Consider the following 17,112-nt stretch of genomic DNA (forward strand, 5'->3'; position numbering starts at 1 on the left):
AAATGCCTACAGAACAGCACAAGACCGTTCCAGAGGGATGGAGACTGTCCACAGACGAACCATGCCTGGAGAACATATCATTAGAATTGTAAAAATCAGCTTTTAATATATTTTCAATGTTTTTCCCGATTTGTGAAACTACCCTATTAAGATACTTTCATTTACAATTATTTGAAGGTAAAAAAGCTGAAGGTCTAGAAAATAATAATCTCTAACTATTTTTATGATTAGTCTGTAAGGTATATTTCTTTGTTTTGTGGGAAATACCAAATTAATTATTCGGGTACACGAACTCGATGTCGCATGTTTACACATATAAAGATAAAAATATTAAAAATATAAATATTTTCAATTTGAAGTTCTTATTGTCAATTAGGAATAAAGCCATTAAACTTAATGTAGGATTCCCATAGGAATTGGAAAACACATTAAGTATAGTATACATTTTAATTGGTTGAATGTTATGTTGGTACATTGAGTCAATATGATACTCGTTAAGGTGAATAGTAATTTAGTTAATTATGCCACTCGGAATACATGCCGCAGCCTATTCATTACTGAGCATTACTCATTATTGATTCTTTTGATAATAGCTTAATTAATTTGTTTACTAGGAATACGTGAGTCTATTACTGTTTTTTTATGAAAATGATTCTTTATATGTAAATAAATAACTATGTAGGTGTATTTGAGTATATTCTTTAATCCCTCGACTGGCGCAAGAGTCATAAAACTGATCATCTTACTTCTATACAACACGAATCATTGAGATACATTATTGTGGTTGGTGTGCCTATCCAGTGCCCCTTTTAAAGATGACATTAGAATATTGATTGGAATTTTGGTTGAAAGATTGGATTTTCAAAAAAGAGAAGAATTGATGGGATCAATTCTTCATTCCTTTTTACGATGATTTGGATCAGAGTCTACGCTTAAAATTCTAATTATATTTTTTGATACATCAACTATTTTCAAAAATGATCAAAAATTTGCTAAACTTTACTGCTTTGATAGTAAACAAACTGAAAATGGTCAATGTTTGATATATGGTTTAGAAACTGATTACAAAACCCGAATTTTAAAATGCAGGTATATACTAAAATTTTACATTGTTTCTAGGTAGGGACCAAGCCTGACGTAGTATTGATGGTGCCAGTAAGAAATAATGCGGGAAAGATTGTCCTCATAGTTGGACTTCTGGGCTTAGATTGTGGAATCGAATATCAACAGCGGGCCATCTCATATGTTGAAGAAGTTTTTCGGTAAGTTGGATTTGTTCATTCTATTAATTTCAAGAAGTATTATAGTAAAAATCTTATTATGCATTCGATTTAGACCAGTGTTCTTATGTCAAATGTAGCTAGTAGATACAACATACACAAACTAATTTTAGGACATAACATCTGACTAGGTCGAGAAAACCAGACAGCAGAGATTGAAAGACGAATTATATTAAGTTGGGCAGCGTTTTGAAAAATTATCTACATTCTAAAAAAACAGAAAATACCCATCAGCCTGAAGAGAAAAGCGTATGAAGCATGTGTGCTGCCGGTTGCTACATATGGCCTAAAAACGGTCTCACTGTCCGATGATGCAAAATATGGCCGATCCAAATGTCTTTCCGATACATTGTTTATCAAGCGTTGATCTTCACCGATTCTGTCTAGTGCTTCATTATTTTTTGTAATGTGGTCTCTCTTTGTCTTTCCCAGCATTTTTCTAGGACAGGGGTTCCCAACCTTTTTGAGGCTATTTATTTTACACATAAAGCAGATTAGAATAGTGCCAATACTCTGTTAGGAAGAAATTCAGGGGGGCGAAGCACCCACCAGAGCTTCCTCATCTACTGACCAGATTAATTGAGTAAAACAAGAGACCAACACTAACCTTAAACAAAATATACTTTCCTACCCCATGTGAAATTGCGCACAAGACAAACCTTCAAATAAAAAGCTTTTCTCGATAGAAATGTTATTATTTCTTTTTTGTATTTGAAATTTATTAATCAACCCTTACGGATTACATTAATTTAACAAATAATTATTCTTTTTTAAATTCATATTCTATTTTTAACATATTTTGTAAAGGTTGTCTGAGTCTTTTGTTTAGTTTTGTCTGGTAGTTTATATACTTTCAATCCCTGGTTTATTAGTCTAGCTGTCCTTGTCTCATTTCAAAATGTTGTGTACGATATTGTTCTGATATTCTCGTATTGTGTCCACGTTTACTACAATTTTTTTCATGTTTTAGATCTTCGTCTACAATCACATTGGTGGGTAATTTATGAATAAATTGTACAATTTATGAGTGTGTACATATGTAATTTTAACTAAATACAATAATTGATACCAAACTTTAATTTTTGTTCATTTAATCTATAAACAAGTGTATACTCAAATCTAGCAATAGCAAAGCATTGCCGGGTTCAGCTCGTCTTTTATAAATATTAATGATAAAAATGTTTTTTATTCAAAAATTATATTTAAGTTAATATTAGGATATTCATGTTATTATAATGTTTGTACTATTTTAAGACCAAATGAATAAATAACATTTGTAACTATTTCTAAATATAATTGTTTTATGTCAATTTCTCTCTGTATATATTTTATGTTCTTGAATAAGATTTACAACTTATAGGAGCCAGTGTTTGTACCACAACAAATTAATGAAAATGTAAAAATCAAGGTTCTGCCTGTCGCTGGTGATGAACACAGTCCGCGGGGAGGAGGAGAGTCGCCTGAAGCGGCAGTGCCAGGGTCTGCTGCTGGTGGCACGCCGCCTGTTCTCCCAACTGGACCAGCTGGAGCAGCTGCTGCGCGGCATCATGGCGGAGGCTCGCTGCCTCACCTCAGCGCAGCGCTGCTCCCTGTTTCTCATCGACCCCGATCAGGGCGACCTGGTGGCCAAGGTCTTCGATGGGGTGGACAACGATGACTGCTCGCGCCCGCAAGATGTTAGTATATACCGATACTCATATTATTGACAAGAATTATTATCAAAAATTTGAAAACTACTGCTGCTCGAATTAGAAAAAAATAAATTAATTACAGTTGTTAAATGTTAGTACATAACTGTATACAGGGTGTTCTTTAAACCCTGTCACATCTGAAACCACGATGATCAGTATGGGCAAGAAGACATATTAGCATATTTAAAAAATATTTAGAACAAAGAAAAGTTTTAAAAATAAAATATTCTAAAAAACAAATGGTTGCTTACTTTCTGCAGGGGAGAAGTGAAGGAAGCGCGGCGCAGTATCAGACTCTCCCCTCCCTCCTCGTTTCTCCCCTGCAGAAGATAGCAACCATTTGCTTTTTTTGATATATTATTTTTCAAAATTTTATTCGTTCTAAAAAATTATTTTAATGTACCAATATGTCTTCTTGCTCATACTGATCATCGTGGTTTCGGATGTGACAGAGTTTAGTGAACACCCTGTATAACCACTTACTGACTTTTTCGAGACATACCCATCTCTTGCACATGCAAATCCCACTATATACCTTCATCATAATAGTAATTGAACAAAAATATAAACCCGACATGCTGGTAGGACACATGCTGTCAGTAGCTAACACAATTTTTTTAATGATTGATATTGTGAGAGATATATTTTTTAAAAGAGGAGGGAGGAAAGAGAAACACGAATTTACTAGTAATTGGGTGACCATTACAATGGAACATTGTATAATGGGCTATATTAAAAAGTTATTTGATTATTGATTAAAATGAACATTATTTTTATAAGCCTTCCTAATGTGAAATATTTCCATATTTTTGCTTTTGATTCTTTATTGTTTGTATGTAAGATTTTAACTCTTGTATCTTTATTATAGTCATTAAAATTATTAGGTGATTTGCAAATTTGGAGAAGTTATTATTGTGGAGAAACCTCGTGTGTCCTCTTTGTGTAAGAGTCGGTTTTTTTAAATATGAATAATAGAATACCAATTTGTTAATTAGTGTTAATAATTATAGTTATAATTTGTAATAAAAAATACCATTTCATAGAAATAAGTTGAATTTAAAAGTTACTTGATTTTTAGATGCCTACTGAAGTCCGTATAAAGCGAGGTCAAGGTATTGCTGGACACGTAGCAGAGACAGGTACCATCCTCAACATACGTGATGCTTATGACCACCCGCTGTTCTACAAAGGACTTGATGAAAAAACTGGATTTGTCACGAGGCGAGTACTCTTTACTTTCTGAGGAGGCAAGGAAAATAACTACGGGATCTCAACCTGATTCTAAAGCTAGATCTCGTCTTCTAAGCCCCTTTCTTCGAAAGTTGGTTATTCAGTAAGCGCTCTAGCATCCTCAGATCTAATCGGTAACCTTTTATGAATGTGTATTATTTTGTGGCATATGTGCACGGGTGTTTCAGCATCCTCATAATAAAATTTCCTAAGTTTGTTTTTAGTGGCCAACAGTACCTAAGTATAAAATAAACTTTAAATAATTAAAACTATTTTTGATGGCAACTTTGAATATTTAGAAATAAATGCTTAAGAAACAATTATTATGAAAAAATCAACACATATTTTGAAAATTCTTTTTTCTAAATGTTGTTATTCGCTAAATTATTTGGTGCACCTACACAATTGATAGTAATAAATTATTTATAATTCATTATATAATTTTATTTACACAAGTGGTTGGTTTGTTTCAGTTCTTGACCAGCTGAGAGTTATATTAATGTTAACTGATGTTTATTTCAGAAATATCTTGTGTTTCCCCATCCGAGATGAAGATGGAATAATAGGTGTGGCGCAATTATGTAATAAGGTGGGAGGTAAATATTTCGACGCTTGTGACGAGGAGGTTGCCAATGCCTTCAGCATCTACTGTGGAGTCTCAATAATACACTCCATCGTTTACAAGAACATTGCCGATGCACAAGCCAGAGCTAAAATATCCAACGAGATGCTCATGTATCACTTGAAGGTACACACCGACACGTTTTCATTCTATTTGTAATTACCTGAATGTCAAGTTCATATTGCTTCACAACCTTTTCAGGCCATTTTCAAACGAATACACATGGACATTTACGTTACAAAATTTATAATTCACCATAGGAATGCTTCGGATACACTTAAAATCTGGTTTTTATTTCTGTACCTCAGAGGCAGACGGATGCAAATCCAAGCATAAAATGTTGAAAACTTGCCTAAAGAATCTACTTTCTCTAAGTTGTTTATAATTATTTATAGCATCAATTTGTATTTTCAGTATCTCAATACATTGGTTCTTTCATTATAAGACTTACATTTCTTCAAAATCAATGGACATGATCATAAACTGGATACGAAAATCGAAATGTCATTTCATCAAATTCTGGATTTGCATCCGTCTGCCTCTGAGGTACAGATTTTAATGATTGAATTGTAGGTATAATTAATCAATGCATAAACATATTAGGTGTCCACAAACATCCTCTAAACTTTTCTGTTCTGTTTTCTGAGGAAGTTCAGTTTTACGGGAAATTGGATGTAAAAAATGTTTTCTTTTCGTACTTCTTCAGCAAAAATTAGAGTACGTAATTGTATAGCAAAGTTTCTTGAAAATGTATAAAAAAATTAACTACAGCGAAACCCCGAAATTATGTCCCCGTGATTTACATATAATTTTTGTAGCCGTATTGAATTTTTTAGTAAATTATAAACCCAGTTTTTTTCCCGCAATTAACCTTAGAAATTTTCAATCCTCACTGAAAATTGACAGCCTGAGAGTCTGAAGTTAGTTTCTATCATAACTTTTTTTATAGAAATTTTCACAGTTTTTATAAAAATTGCCGCCATTTTCGTGTTTTTGACAGCACAAGAGTCTGAAGTTAGTCTCATTATACCAATCAATCAATCAACCAATCATTATACCAACTTGTCAGTAAGTTAAATCGATAATTGAAAATTTTTAATTATTGCCCCTATTTTCGTGTTTTAGTTGTAATTTTAAATATGTTTTTTTGTGTTTTACTGACATTCATTATTTATGAATATGATATTAAAAAAAATGGTTTAAACATTGCTGCATAATTTTAAAAATAAAACATTATTTGCTGAATTCACTTTTTTCGCAATCCTCCATTTACAAATTTGATACAAAACATGTTTTCTTGCGCGCGGTTAAAATTAAAGCATTAACTTGTACTTCAAAATTTCTTGAAAATGTACAATTTAAAAAAAAAAATGTATTTTCATAAAAACACACTACTTGAACGACGTCACTGGTTCATATGAACCAACCAATAATATGAGAGCTGTGAAGGATATCCGGTTTGCTTACCGTAAACCAACCAATCGGGAGAACTGACAGAAGAACTACTGACGTCACACGCAGAGTTATTTCAGAAATACAAAACTTTAAAAAATCACAGCGCTAATAATATGATATATAAAAATATTTTTTTTTTACCTTGGTTTAACAGTTTTTTAACAAATAAAAAAACACTGAACTTCCTCATTCACCACCACAATTGGGCCTCCTGACCTGTTGTGGTGCAAATATAAATATGTATTTAGATAATTAAAGAATATTTACACATTCATCACACTGCAAGGACACCTGCTATTACATTATATTTTAATTATTATTTATATAATTTAGTTTGAAAGCATTCTCAGATGGTGCTGTGACTATTTCTTCAAATATGTAGATAATTTCACATATATCCAACTATTCATTGATCCGACTTTGACAGGTGAGTAATCGAGATGTCAACAAGATAGTCAACTGCAATATTGAACACATTCACCCCGGACTCGGGGCCATCAGGTTCAACTCCCGCTCCCTGCCGATCCAAGAAACCCCGTGTTACGTGCTACACATGTTTGATAAGCTCAATCTGTCTAAGAAGTAAGTCACTGCGAAATTAGAAAACTTGATGAGTTCAAGTTAAAACCAACCACCGGGGAAAATGTATCCTGTATTTGAATTTAACCGAAATAATGAATATCGTTTTGTATTTCATTCATATTTATTTTTTTACATTTTTATTTAAACGCCTTGTAGGCTTTTACATGTTTTACACATTGAAATATATAGAACAGACGTGTATTTTACACAAAAGTAGCAAAAATTTAAATGAAGTAATATGAATAAGAAAATAAAAAAATATAAAAACTAATCTTTCAAATTATTAAAAAATATATGAGTTTACATATAGTACATGCATATATTCCAGTAGAGAGAACAGGATTTCATTTTATCCTACCGGTTATATTAAAAGAATCTTAAAATTAGAAGAAGTTAGAAAAATAATAATTAAGAATACAGATATAAGTTAATAAAAGGTACAATTTAAAACAACATAGATTTATTTAGTTATTTAAATTTGAAGATAATAAATTGGCTCACTGCCTTTTAAAATTCAAAAGTGTTATATTAAATATATCTGAATTCTCCTTATAGGCGAGTGTGCACTTAAGTTTGTTGTAGATACATTTATAAAGAAGAGTTTATTAAATCGAGTAATCCGGCCGGGGACTCGCAAGTTAATTAGTTTTAACAGTTCGGAACAGTCAAATATTGAATTTAATATTTTAAATAAAAATAATAAATCATTTAATTTTCTTCTAGTTTCTAATGTTTGTGTTATACATAATTTATGTTATAAATTGAATTTCTAGGTATGTAAATCTGTGATCTCGAAAGCCTCAGTCCCTTGCTTAGTCTGACCGACTAAGCAAATAGGTCCTTAATTCTATGGGTTTTGATAGATGAGCTTTTGTTCCTCTTGCCCCGTAGCTACTCTTGCCTCACCTGACCTTATATTTATTTAATTAGTATTTACATAAAAAGTATATCACATTGCTGCATAGAAAATATACATATTTACCAGTTTCATTTTTTCAGGTTTGAAATACGACGCGATACTCTGGCTCGCTTTACTTTGTATTGCCAGAAGGGCTACCGAGATATGCCGTACCACAACTGGTCCCACGCATTCTCTGTCACCCACTTTGCCTTCGCTGTCATCACATCCCTGGGTTTGCTGGAGCGTGGAATCCTCACGTAAATCTCTTAACCTTCCATTACATGAAAACAATAATTTACATTGATGCCAGCCGTGCAATTACTATCACATAACTCACTAAGTGACTTGTATTATAGACCTATCATTGATTTGTCGTTCAGAGCCAACGAGCACACTTAATGTGTTAACTTTCTCTGTGATATACATCAGTGGAAAAAATCTTAGATTCATAAAAAATACTGAAATTGAAAAATTCTATGGGCATACATAGCCATGCTTACAATTGTTTACCATATTATAGTAAATTTTTTGGACAATCAGTGTGTTAAGTTAACGGCAACTTACTGACTTAATGATAATGATAACATATTGATACGAAAATTATTATATTTATCCATTTACACATTAATACATAGACATTCTCTGAGCCCTCAAAAATTATGACACTTAACATTAATTATGACGCCCAACGCGTATTTAGTTGTTCTTCGACTGCTAACTAGGCATGAGAATCGAAACAAAAATGCCTATAACGTATAAACACTTTTCGGATAAAGATTCCAAAAAGGATTGTGTAACTATTTTAATTGGTAAATATTTGTTAATGAGTGATTGACAAAGCTTAAAACAATTAATATTAAAATATAAATACAGATTATTTTTTGTAAACGTCAAACTACGCCTAGCGGCGCAATTGCGAAGGTCTTCATAGTTGCGGTGATGCATTAATAGGAATACGTTTTTAAAATATAATAAATGTGAGTTAATATTGTCTTTTCGTTCCTAAAAATCCAATGAAATGAAATAAATGGGTTGAAATTAGAAGGAATTTAAGGAATGAACCCAATTGGGATCCACTAAAAACGAATGTTGATTGTTAACCTTAAAATACCAACTTTTTTATGTACCAGAAATGAGAAAACTTAAATTTTTGGTAGCATATTGTGCATGATTGTTGAATGCAGCCCTGGTTAAATAAACAGAACCTCTTAACTATGGGTACGTTTTCGTGTCACAACTTATCCAAATATTTTACTCTATAGGGCATGTCTATGAATTACATGTTAGTGTATTTATATAAAACTTTTTCTTTCTTTTTATGGTAATTCAAAATTTATACAAATTCAAATATTTATTCGGAAAATTTGGATTGATTGTATGGATTCATCTTTTGATAGCCATGTACAATTAATTGCATGGCAGGCATATAATATATATTGTAATATTCAAATGTTCATTTTCTCCTCTATGATTGTTTGTTGTTTTATATTTCTATTTGAATATATTATAATGCATGTGATATTCTTCCCACAAGATTGTCTTGTTTATATATAATAATATATTCTGTGTGCTTCCTTTAAATTTTACATTAGTAGGTGCTGCTGTTTTAAATGCAAAGTAAAAAAATAATATTTGCGTTCTTATGATTTACCAAAATATTTGATTTTGAGGGCCATTTTCAACGAGTTCTAAATAACTCACTATTAGAAAATGGGAATCAAGTTCGGGTAGAGTGGGATTTGAACCATGGATCTTTGATCCGTGAGTCCGAGACTTATTTTTACTAAAAATATGTGTGTGTAATTTTTGAAACAAATTGAAAAATTAAAAAATAATTAAATAATGAATCTGATAAACAAGAATTACAATTTTTAAAGACGCTATCCTAGTAAAAAATGTTTGATTCAATGCAACATTATGAGGATGTATATTTTTAATGGCGTATCAATGTTTTGAGAATATGGATGTATTGTATGCTCCCCTATCCCTCTATATGTAATATGTAGTTAGTGCGAGCGTTTGTGTTGTGTGTTGCAGTGACCTAGAATGCCTATCCTACCTGGTGTCCTGCATGTGCCATGATCTGGACCACCGTGGAACCAATAATAGCTTTGAAGTTAAAGGAGGTACAATCCTTTCTCTACTTATTACATAATACGAGGGTTGTCTGAAATGTTTCCGATCTAACAATGAAACAAGTCACATTCATTCAAAATTGTTTTTTGTTTTTCTACAAAGTCTCCTTTTGCATCTATACGCTTTTCCCAGCGGCGCTCCCATCTCTTCAACCCATCCGAATAGTAGTTAGCGTCTTTCCCTGTAAAATAGTCGTTTACGAAGGTGATGGCCTCCTCATTAGATGAGAATCTCTGTCTTCCGAGTGCAACTTTTAGCTTAGGGAACAAAAAAAAGGCATTCGGGACTAGATCTGGTGAGTAAGGAGGGTGGTCAAGCAGTTAAAGCCGTGATTTGTGGATTTTCGCCATGGCAACCGCTGAGGTGTGAGAAGGTGCATTGTCTCAATGAAACTATTTTTTTTCTTTTTCAAATGTCGGCGTTTTTCAGTGATTTCTGTCTTCAACTTATCAATTAATAATGGGTAGTATGCTCCGGTAATGTTTTTTCATTTTTTTAGGTAATCGATGAAGATAAGTCCATGACTATCCCAAAAAACAATCGCCATCACTTTTCCAGCCGAAGGAACAGTTTTTGCCTTTTTTGGGGCCGATTCCCTCTTCACAGTCCACTGTTTGGACAATTTTTTTGTTTTTGGAGTAGCATTGGGAATCCAAGTTACATCTACCATAATTAATCGGCGCCAAAAGTCTGATTTATTGCGCCTCAACTGCGCCAACAGAGGGGTACAAATGTTCATTCGAACACGTTTTTGGTCCGGAGTGAGCAAACGCGGCTCCCAGCGCGCGGTTATTTTTCTCATGCCTAAATCTTGTTTTAATATGCAATAAACACATTCTTTGGACATATTAATAGACTCTTTTATCTCTCTTACCTTAATCTGACGGTTGTCCAGCGCCATTTAGTGATCTTGGGCGATGTTATTTTTAGTGTTTGCAGATTTTGGCCGTCCCAAACGTTAATTGTTATTAAGCTAGTACATCCACGTTTAAATTCAGCCGCCCAAAATTTTACTGTGGTATATGATCTTCATGTTGAGGTCAGAAAAAATTCAGATAACTCTCGTATATCATCGGTGATACTGCAATACTGCTTAAATATATTTTTTAAAATTTGGCAGGGGAACCTAAAAAGCGTTCTGTCAATATATTACTTACTATTTTAATCAACCAAAAGTACCGCTGGAGTATCAGTAAAACTATTATTATTCAGAGTAAAAATAGCAATAATTTGAAATTAACAGCTCTTAGTCCCTATAGCAAATTTTTTGCAGTAAAACATTTTTGTAAAAAAAAACAGGGTACGCAGTATTGCAGTATCACCGACGATATGTTCCCTCAGTACGTATCCATTATAATTATGTTTTCTCCGAACATACAAGTATAGGCTACTGCATTGGTTTACCTCCTGAGAGCCTTCACCGGGCTTGCCTACATAGCAAGGCATCAGGTTCTCGATATCCTGGATGTCCGCTGCTGACTCGGGAGGATGCACAGGTGCTGGCAGTCGACGGAGATGCCTGGAGGATTATTGTAGACGCCATATGCTCCAACTAGGGAGCAGACATGGAATGATGATGTACGATTTTAGTATACTTTGGTGAAGATAAGTGACCAGTCTTAGTTCTCGCCAGATTCCAGTTTAGGGACAATGAAATATTGCAATGAAAAAACATATTTTCACATAAATATTTCTTGTTTGCCTTTTTGAGAACCTTGTAAAGTAAACAAATGCGGTAACTTCTTCAATGTAAGACGGATAATATAAAGGATTATTAGCAATAATTAATATGTATTATTGAATAAAAAAAATAAAAACAACTTTGTTTTTAACCACTTATTTCATATTTTTTCTACCTACCGGTTTCAAAGTTACACAAACTTCTTCATCTAGGTATACTTAACTAATGAATTCTATCCTATTTTGTTTTATCAATGTTTACTAAATATTACGTATGGAGCTAATAAATCAAGTCTTTTTGTATTGTAAGGATAAGCGGTAAGCGCAATGTGAGATGGATACAAAGAGAAAAAAAAAAGGTTTTTAAAGTTGTTTTTATTTATTTTATTATAATGAATAACTATAAAGTTAGTGCTTCCAATATCAAGCATTTACGTATTTTTAAACTTTGTGAAAAAATTTTTTGTTGATAGTTTTTTTTCATCTTTGATTCAACAATGCTTTAAAAATATTTATAATGGAAAATGTGTGTGGATATATTTTTAATTTTTGTTTTTTTTAAAATTATATTACTTTTATGCTGTACTACATTTTAATTTTCCTTGAAATAAAAAAAAACAATTTAGGCTTACGGAAGATCATATTAAAGGCTGATTGCACTTTAAAAAATCTAACAAACCTCTATACAATTTATAAGCATTGACTGTTCAACCAAAATGTGTTCTTTGGTGTCTTGTACTCCTCATGCTCATACTTTTTATATCATCAGGTTCGTTGTTGGCGTCTCTATATAGCAGCGAGGGGAGCGTGATGGAGCATCACCATTTGTCCCAGGCCCTATGTATCCTGAACACAGAGGGCTGCTCTGTACTGCAGGGCATGTCAGAGGACAACTATAACCTCTGTATCCAGCTCCTCAAAGACTGCATCCTCGCTACTGATCTCGCAAACCACTTCAAGTGACTAATGTTAATTACACGACCCCTTATTTTAAATCTGAAATAAGCCAGCATTGGAAAATAATTGTCAATCGAGAATTTCCTTCTCTAAAAATGCAACTGCTCAAAAAAGAAGAATAAATATATATTTTTTTAATTCAGGCGTTGCCTAGTAGGAGAGATAGTTCAGTCAGATGAATCTCACCCACATTAATAACGGTTTCAGCTCTTGAACTTTGCAAAAATTAACTGATGGAAGAATTGAAGAAATATGGATGTTCAAGCATAGGCAAAATGGTGAATGTTACAGTGTGTAAAGTGGCCACTTAAACTAGCCAATCATGGTTGCACCAGCAATATCTGTAAATGATTTTTCTTTCTTAAAAATATTTTTGATTTCCCGCTAAGATTATACAATTTTGTTCCAACAAAATATAGTTAAATATATATTTTTTTTAAATTACACATTTTTCCTTTCTGTTACCAATTGAAAATATGCAAAAAAATATCTATCATGAAATGGTACATTGTTTTATAAATTTCTTCAACAATTTTTACAATCTCACTTAAAAGATATTTTCTTGCGCAACGACAAAATGACAGGTCGTAAGCCCTGTAAATGCCTAGACTTCCATATTTACTGCTCTAAAATGTTAACCATCTCTGTTGCAATTAATTAAATAACGGAGATTGTATTATTCAACTTGGAAGGTTTGAAGAAAAATAGTTTTTAACTTTTTAAATTATTTAAATAATTTTAGTTTAAAAACGTGTCAAAGAATTATTTTTTGATGACTAAAACTTTTACAGGCACATGGTGCATTACGAGCAAATGATAGAGGAAGGTTTCCGGAAGGACAATCCCCGACATCGCCACCTTCTCCTCACCATGCTCATGACGTGCGCGGATCTCGCAGATCAGATCAAGGATTGGCCGTGCATCAAGACTGTCGCCGTAAGACCACAGTTACACTAGATTCTTTATTTGTATTTTTACTAAAAACTATAATTTTTTTTGAATACCCGCTTACAGAGTTGTAATTTGATGCCTTTACAACATGTACAGAACAATCCATGAAGTTGATGTTTTCACAAGCAGTCTGTACATATTATGAGACAAAAAATAACATGAAATTGTGGATTTGTTTCAATTTCAGTCTCTCATGCAAAAATTGGGAAATTTCATATACCTAAATAAATATTTTTTAAGGTTTAATTGAATCCTCTAATTTTTAGATTTACATTGCAGAATTATTTTTTAGTTTAATTTTATACATAAAACCATGTATTGCCTGGTTTTAAATAAGGCTGTGTACCTACACAATACAAGCTTTTTATTTTTTATTATTTAGTTCTATGATTAACACAGTCTAATATATATTTACAACACAATATTTACATCTATACTTATTCTAACATTATTTATCACTATTATTCACTTAATATTTATAATATTCACTGTTTCATATGTACATTTTCATTAATTATATTCACTATTTACACTATATATTACCTAATATTTTTCACATATATACTTTTTACATTTAATTTTAAATATATTTACATTTATTTAATTTTTTATGCTTTCTGGCATTTCCTCAAATAGTTGTATTCCTTTGTACATAAGGCAGTTCTGGGACATTGCTTTTGATTTCTTTTCCAGTCTTATATTTTTAGATCCTCTTGTTGCATAGTTTCTATGAAAGAACTCATTATTTTTTAGTTTATTTTGAAAATATCTCGGAACTATTCCTTTAATAATTTTGTTTATTTCATTAGCAACATTGAATTTGATTCTTTAATCAATTGTCATGATATCTTTTGGTGGTAGGTAAAATGCTTACATGCTATTTATTCAAAATGAACAACTGCAACCAGACTATCTACTGCACCCCAGTTTTTGCTTGTTTCGTCATATCTCTCTCTTACTTAAAACTCTGTCCCACTTTAAGTATAGCCAATCAATGACTATCTCGCCCCTTCCCTAATTATGTCTCCCACATCGTCTCTTAGCCCCTATATTAACGGATGCTGGACCAACAACAGGCAGAATGTGCCTTGAGCCGATTCAACAGTAACAGATTTCCTAACGAGGAACATTAAACCTGAACAGCCAAGCCTTCTCGTCTCCCAGTGAGCTGTGAGGTCTGATGAAGCGCTTCCCCTGTGCGGAACACTTTACTAGCACTCTCCACCTTATCTGGTGAACCGAGTATATACCTACCCGGTCATAGGTCTCTTACTGTAGAGAGTAAGAAGCTTTTGTTTACTTCATGGTACGAGTAGTATCGAGATCTACCACCATTAAAGACAATAGACATTTTTTGTGAGACAGTGCGCCGACCCTAATATTTACTGTATTTCATTTGTGTATAGTTTGTTCCTTGTATAAGGTTGAACCTGACAATATAATTTTTATAAAAATGTCTCTAGTGGTGTTTAAATATTATTTGATTGAATATAACCCCGCTACACAACTAATTAAATATTTTATAAAAGTAAATATGTAAGAAATGTAATTTGTTAACAGGCTGCAGTATACACGGAGTTCTTCCACCAGGGAGATGAGGAGAAGCAGCTGGGACACTCCCCTCAGGAGATGATGGATCGAGAGAAGGCCTTCATACCCGACCTGCAGATTCAGTTTCTAGAGAACATCACTCTTCCTGTCTATAGGCAATTTCAATTTTTATATTAAAAAAAAAAAAAAAAACCTAATACGGTAACAGCTGCACTTAGTTCAGTGATGGGTATTCTTTTTAGCTCGACTTGTCAAAATTCTGGCTTGACCCGGGTGCAGTGTCATATCTAAGAATATTCATTATTTATGCGACCCTTAGTTATTATCAAAGAAAGAGTTATTCAATAAATGATTTACATTGTGCTGTGCATATTCTAAATTTTAATTGAAGGTTGATATTTCACACATTTTAAACACAAGCAAGCGTTACAAACTTCGTCAGTCGCTCGGTTTCTTTTATTTATTGAAATATTATTCAAAAACTCTGCAAAGCATGCATATCGTTTGTAAACAATGAACGTCACCTAAAATCTCTTGGTGTGTTACTTGTGACACGTGTAATAGGTTTTACTTTTACGCAGTGTGTAAAGCAGTCACTTAAACCAGCCAATGACAGGCCATAAGCCCTGTAGAGATGCCTAGACTTCTATATTCACTTCTCTAAAATGTTCATCATCTCTGTTGTAATATAATTATATTATTCGTTTTTGGATAGCCCTATATCGCTTTTATACTTACTTGGCGTATAATATTATATATGATAGTGGTAGTAAAAAATCATAACAAAGATTTTTTACGTATTTTAAGTATTTTGACGTCATGTATTATAAATAAAAAAGAATTAGGGTATTATGAATAACTAGTAAACAATTACATTTTGTAAAACCCCGAATTGATTTTTATAAAAGAAAAACCTATCCAGCGTTGTTTCTATTTTAGTATACTTTTTTTACCCTTATGTAAAAAGAGATTCCAGTGTATTCATATTTGTAATGTTGGTTAGATTGCTAGCTACGCTGTTTCCGCCCGTGTGGGCGTGCGTGCGCGTGATGGAGGAGCATGTGCGGCGCTGGGCGGCGGCGCGCGACGCCTTCTCCCGTGCGGGCGGCGCGGGCGGCTATGAGCTGCTGCTGTCCCAGGACCTGGACGCCCAGATAGAGAAGGAGCTTGCCAAGCAGGCCCCTCCCGCACCCGCCAGCCAGTAACCTTAACTTCTCCACTATAGGTACCGTTGTCATATCGCTTCCCTCGAGGAAAAGCTCACCAACAAGTAAAACTACAGATTTTTCATTATTCTTGATTTATCGTAATATTATAAACTGATTTCTGTAATGAGGAACCTCATCCCTACGGGATATTAGATGCAAAAATGTTTTCTTGTACGTGGCAAAAATTAGAGCATTAAATTGTACTGAAAAGTTTCATGAAAATGTACATAAAAAAAAGAATATTTTAATAAAAACAAACTGCTTTGAACAATGTCACTGGTTTATATGCTTCAACTTTCATAAGAGAGCTGTGAAAGATATCCGGTTTGCTTACCATAAACGGATCAATCGGCAGAACCGACAGAATAAGCGGAAGAGAACCTCTGACGTCACATGCAGAGTTATTCCAGAAATACAAAACTTTAAAAAGTCCTACCGCTAATAATACGATATATAAAAATAAAAAATAAAATTTTTGGCTTAGTTGAATAATCTATTGAGAAATAAAAAAAATCCACTGAACTTCATCGTTGTTCCCAATAAGCTTTATTATCTTATATTCATTTATGTATAGTCAATAACTTTTCCATTACAGTAGATTTTTTGGATTTTTAAAAATATCGTCATTTAGCTCACAACAAGTCATTTTTGTTATTTTTATAGGACGATGATAAAACTGCTTATTTGATTAGGAAGTTCAGTGCTACGGGAAATTGGATATAAAAATGTTTTCTTGTATGGCAAAGTTTCAAAGGTTTTGAAGAAGAATACAAATGCTTCCTTTACATAAATGAGATTTCCTAATTGGTGAATTTTTCCTGAGGGCAGTGGTATAGTAATAATACGAGTTACTGAATTGATATACCAA

At 32.9% G+C, this 17,112-nt stretch overlaps 1 protein-coding gene across 2 annotated transcripts in view; it reads left to right on the forward strand.

Annotated features, from left to right (window-relative positions):
- The window catches only part of LOC148282059 (cGMP-dependent 3',5'-cyclic phosphodiesterase-like), a 33,327-nt gene extending 16,611 nt beyond the window's left edge, over positions 1-16,716 (forward strand). Inside the window, exons 4-14 of one of the 2 annotated variants that reach the window (XM_088225685.1) lie at positions 1,120-1,262; positions 2,689-2,956; positions 4,050-4,192; positions 4,724-4,949; positions 6,706-6,860; positions 7,860-8,018; positions 9,799-9,887; positions 12,347-12,536; positions 13,326-13,470; positions 15,046-15,191; positions 16,040-16,716. In XM_088225685.1, the coding sequence (XP_088081811.1) occupies positions 1,120-1,262; positions 2,689-2,956; positions 4,050-4,192; positions 4,724-4,949; positions 6,706-6,860; positions 7,860-8,018; positions 9,799-9,887; positions 12,347-12,536; positions 13,326-13,470; positions 15,046-15,191; positions 16,040-16,241 (1,866 nt within the window). In that variant the 3' untranslated portion in view covers positions 16,242-16,716. The remainder of the gene's footprint in view (positions 1-1,119; positions 1,263-2,688; positions 2,957-4,049; positions 4,193-4,723; positions 4,950-6,705; positions 6,861-7,859; positions 8,019-9,798; positions 9,888-12,346; positions 12,537-13,325; positions 13,471-15,045; positions 15,192-16,039) is intronic. The other variant, XR_015822190.1, reaches the window with a different exon arrangement.
- The last annotated feature ends 396 nt before the right edge of the window (positions 16,717-17,112 follow it).

This window comes from Micrasema longulum, unplaced genomic scaffold (assembly GCF_059751315.1).
Source record: "Micrasema longulum isolate JH-2025_06_02 unplaced genomic scaffold, ASM5975131v1 h1tg000381l, whole genome shotgun sequence".
In the NCBI taxonomy this organism is placed as follows: domain Eukaryota; kingdom Metazoa; phylum Arthropoda; class Insecta; order Trichoptera; family Brachycentridae; genus Micrasema; species Micrasema longulum.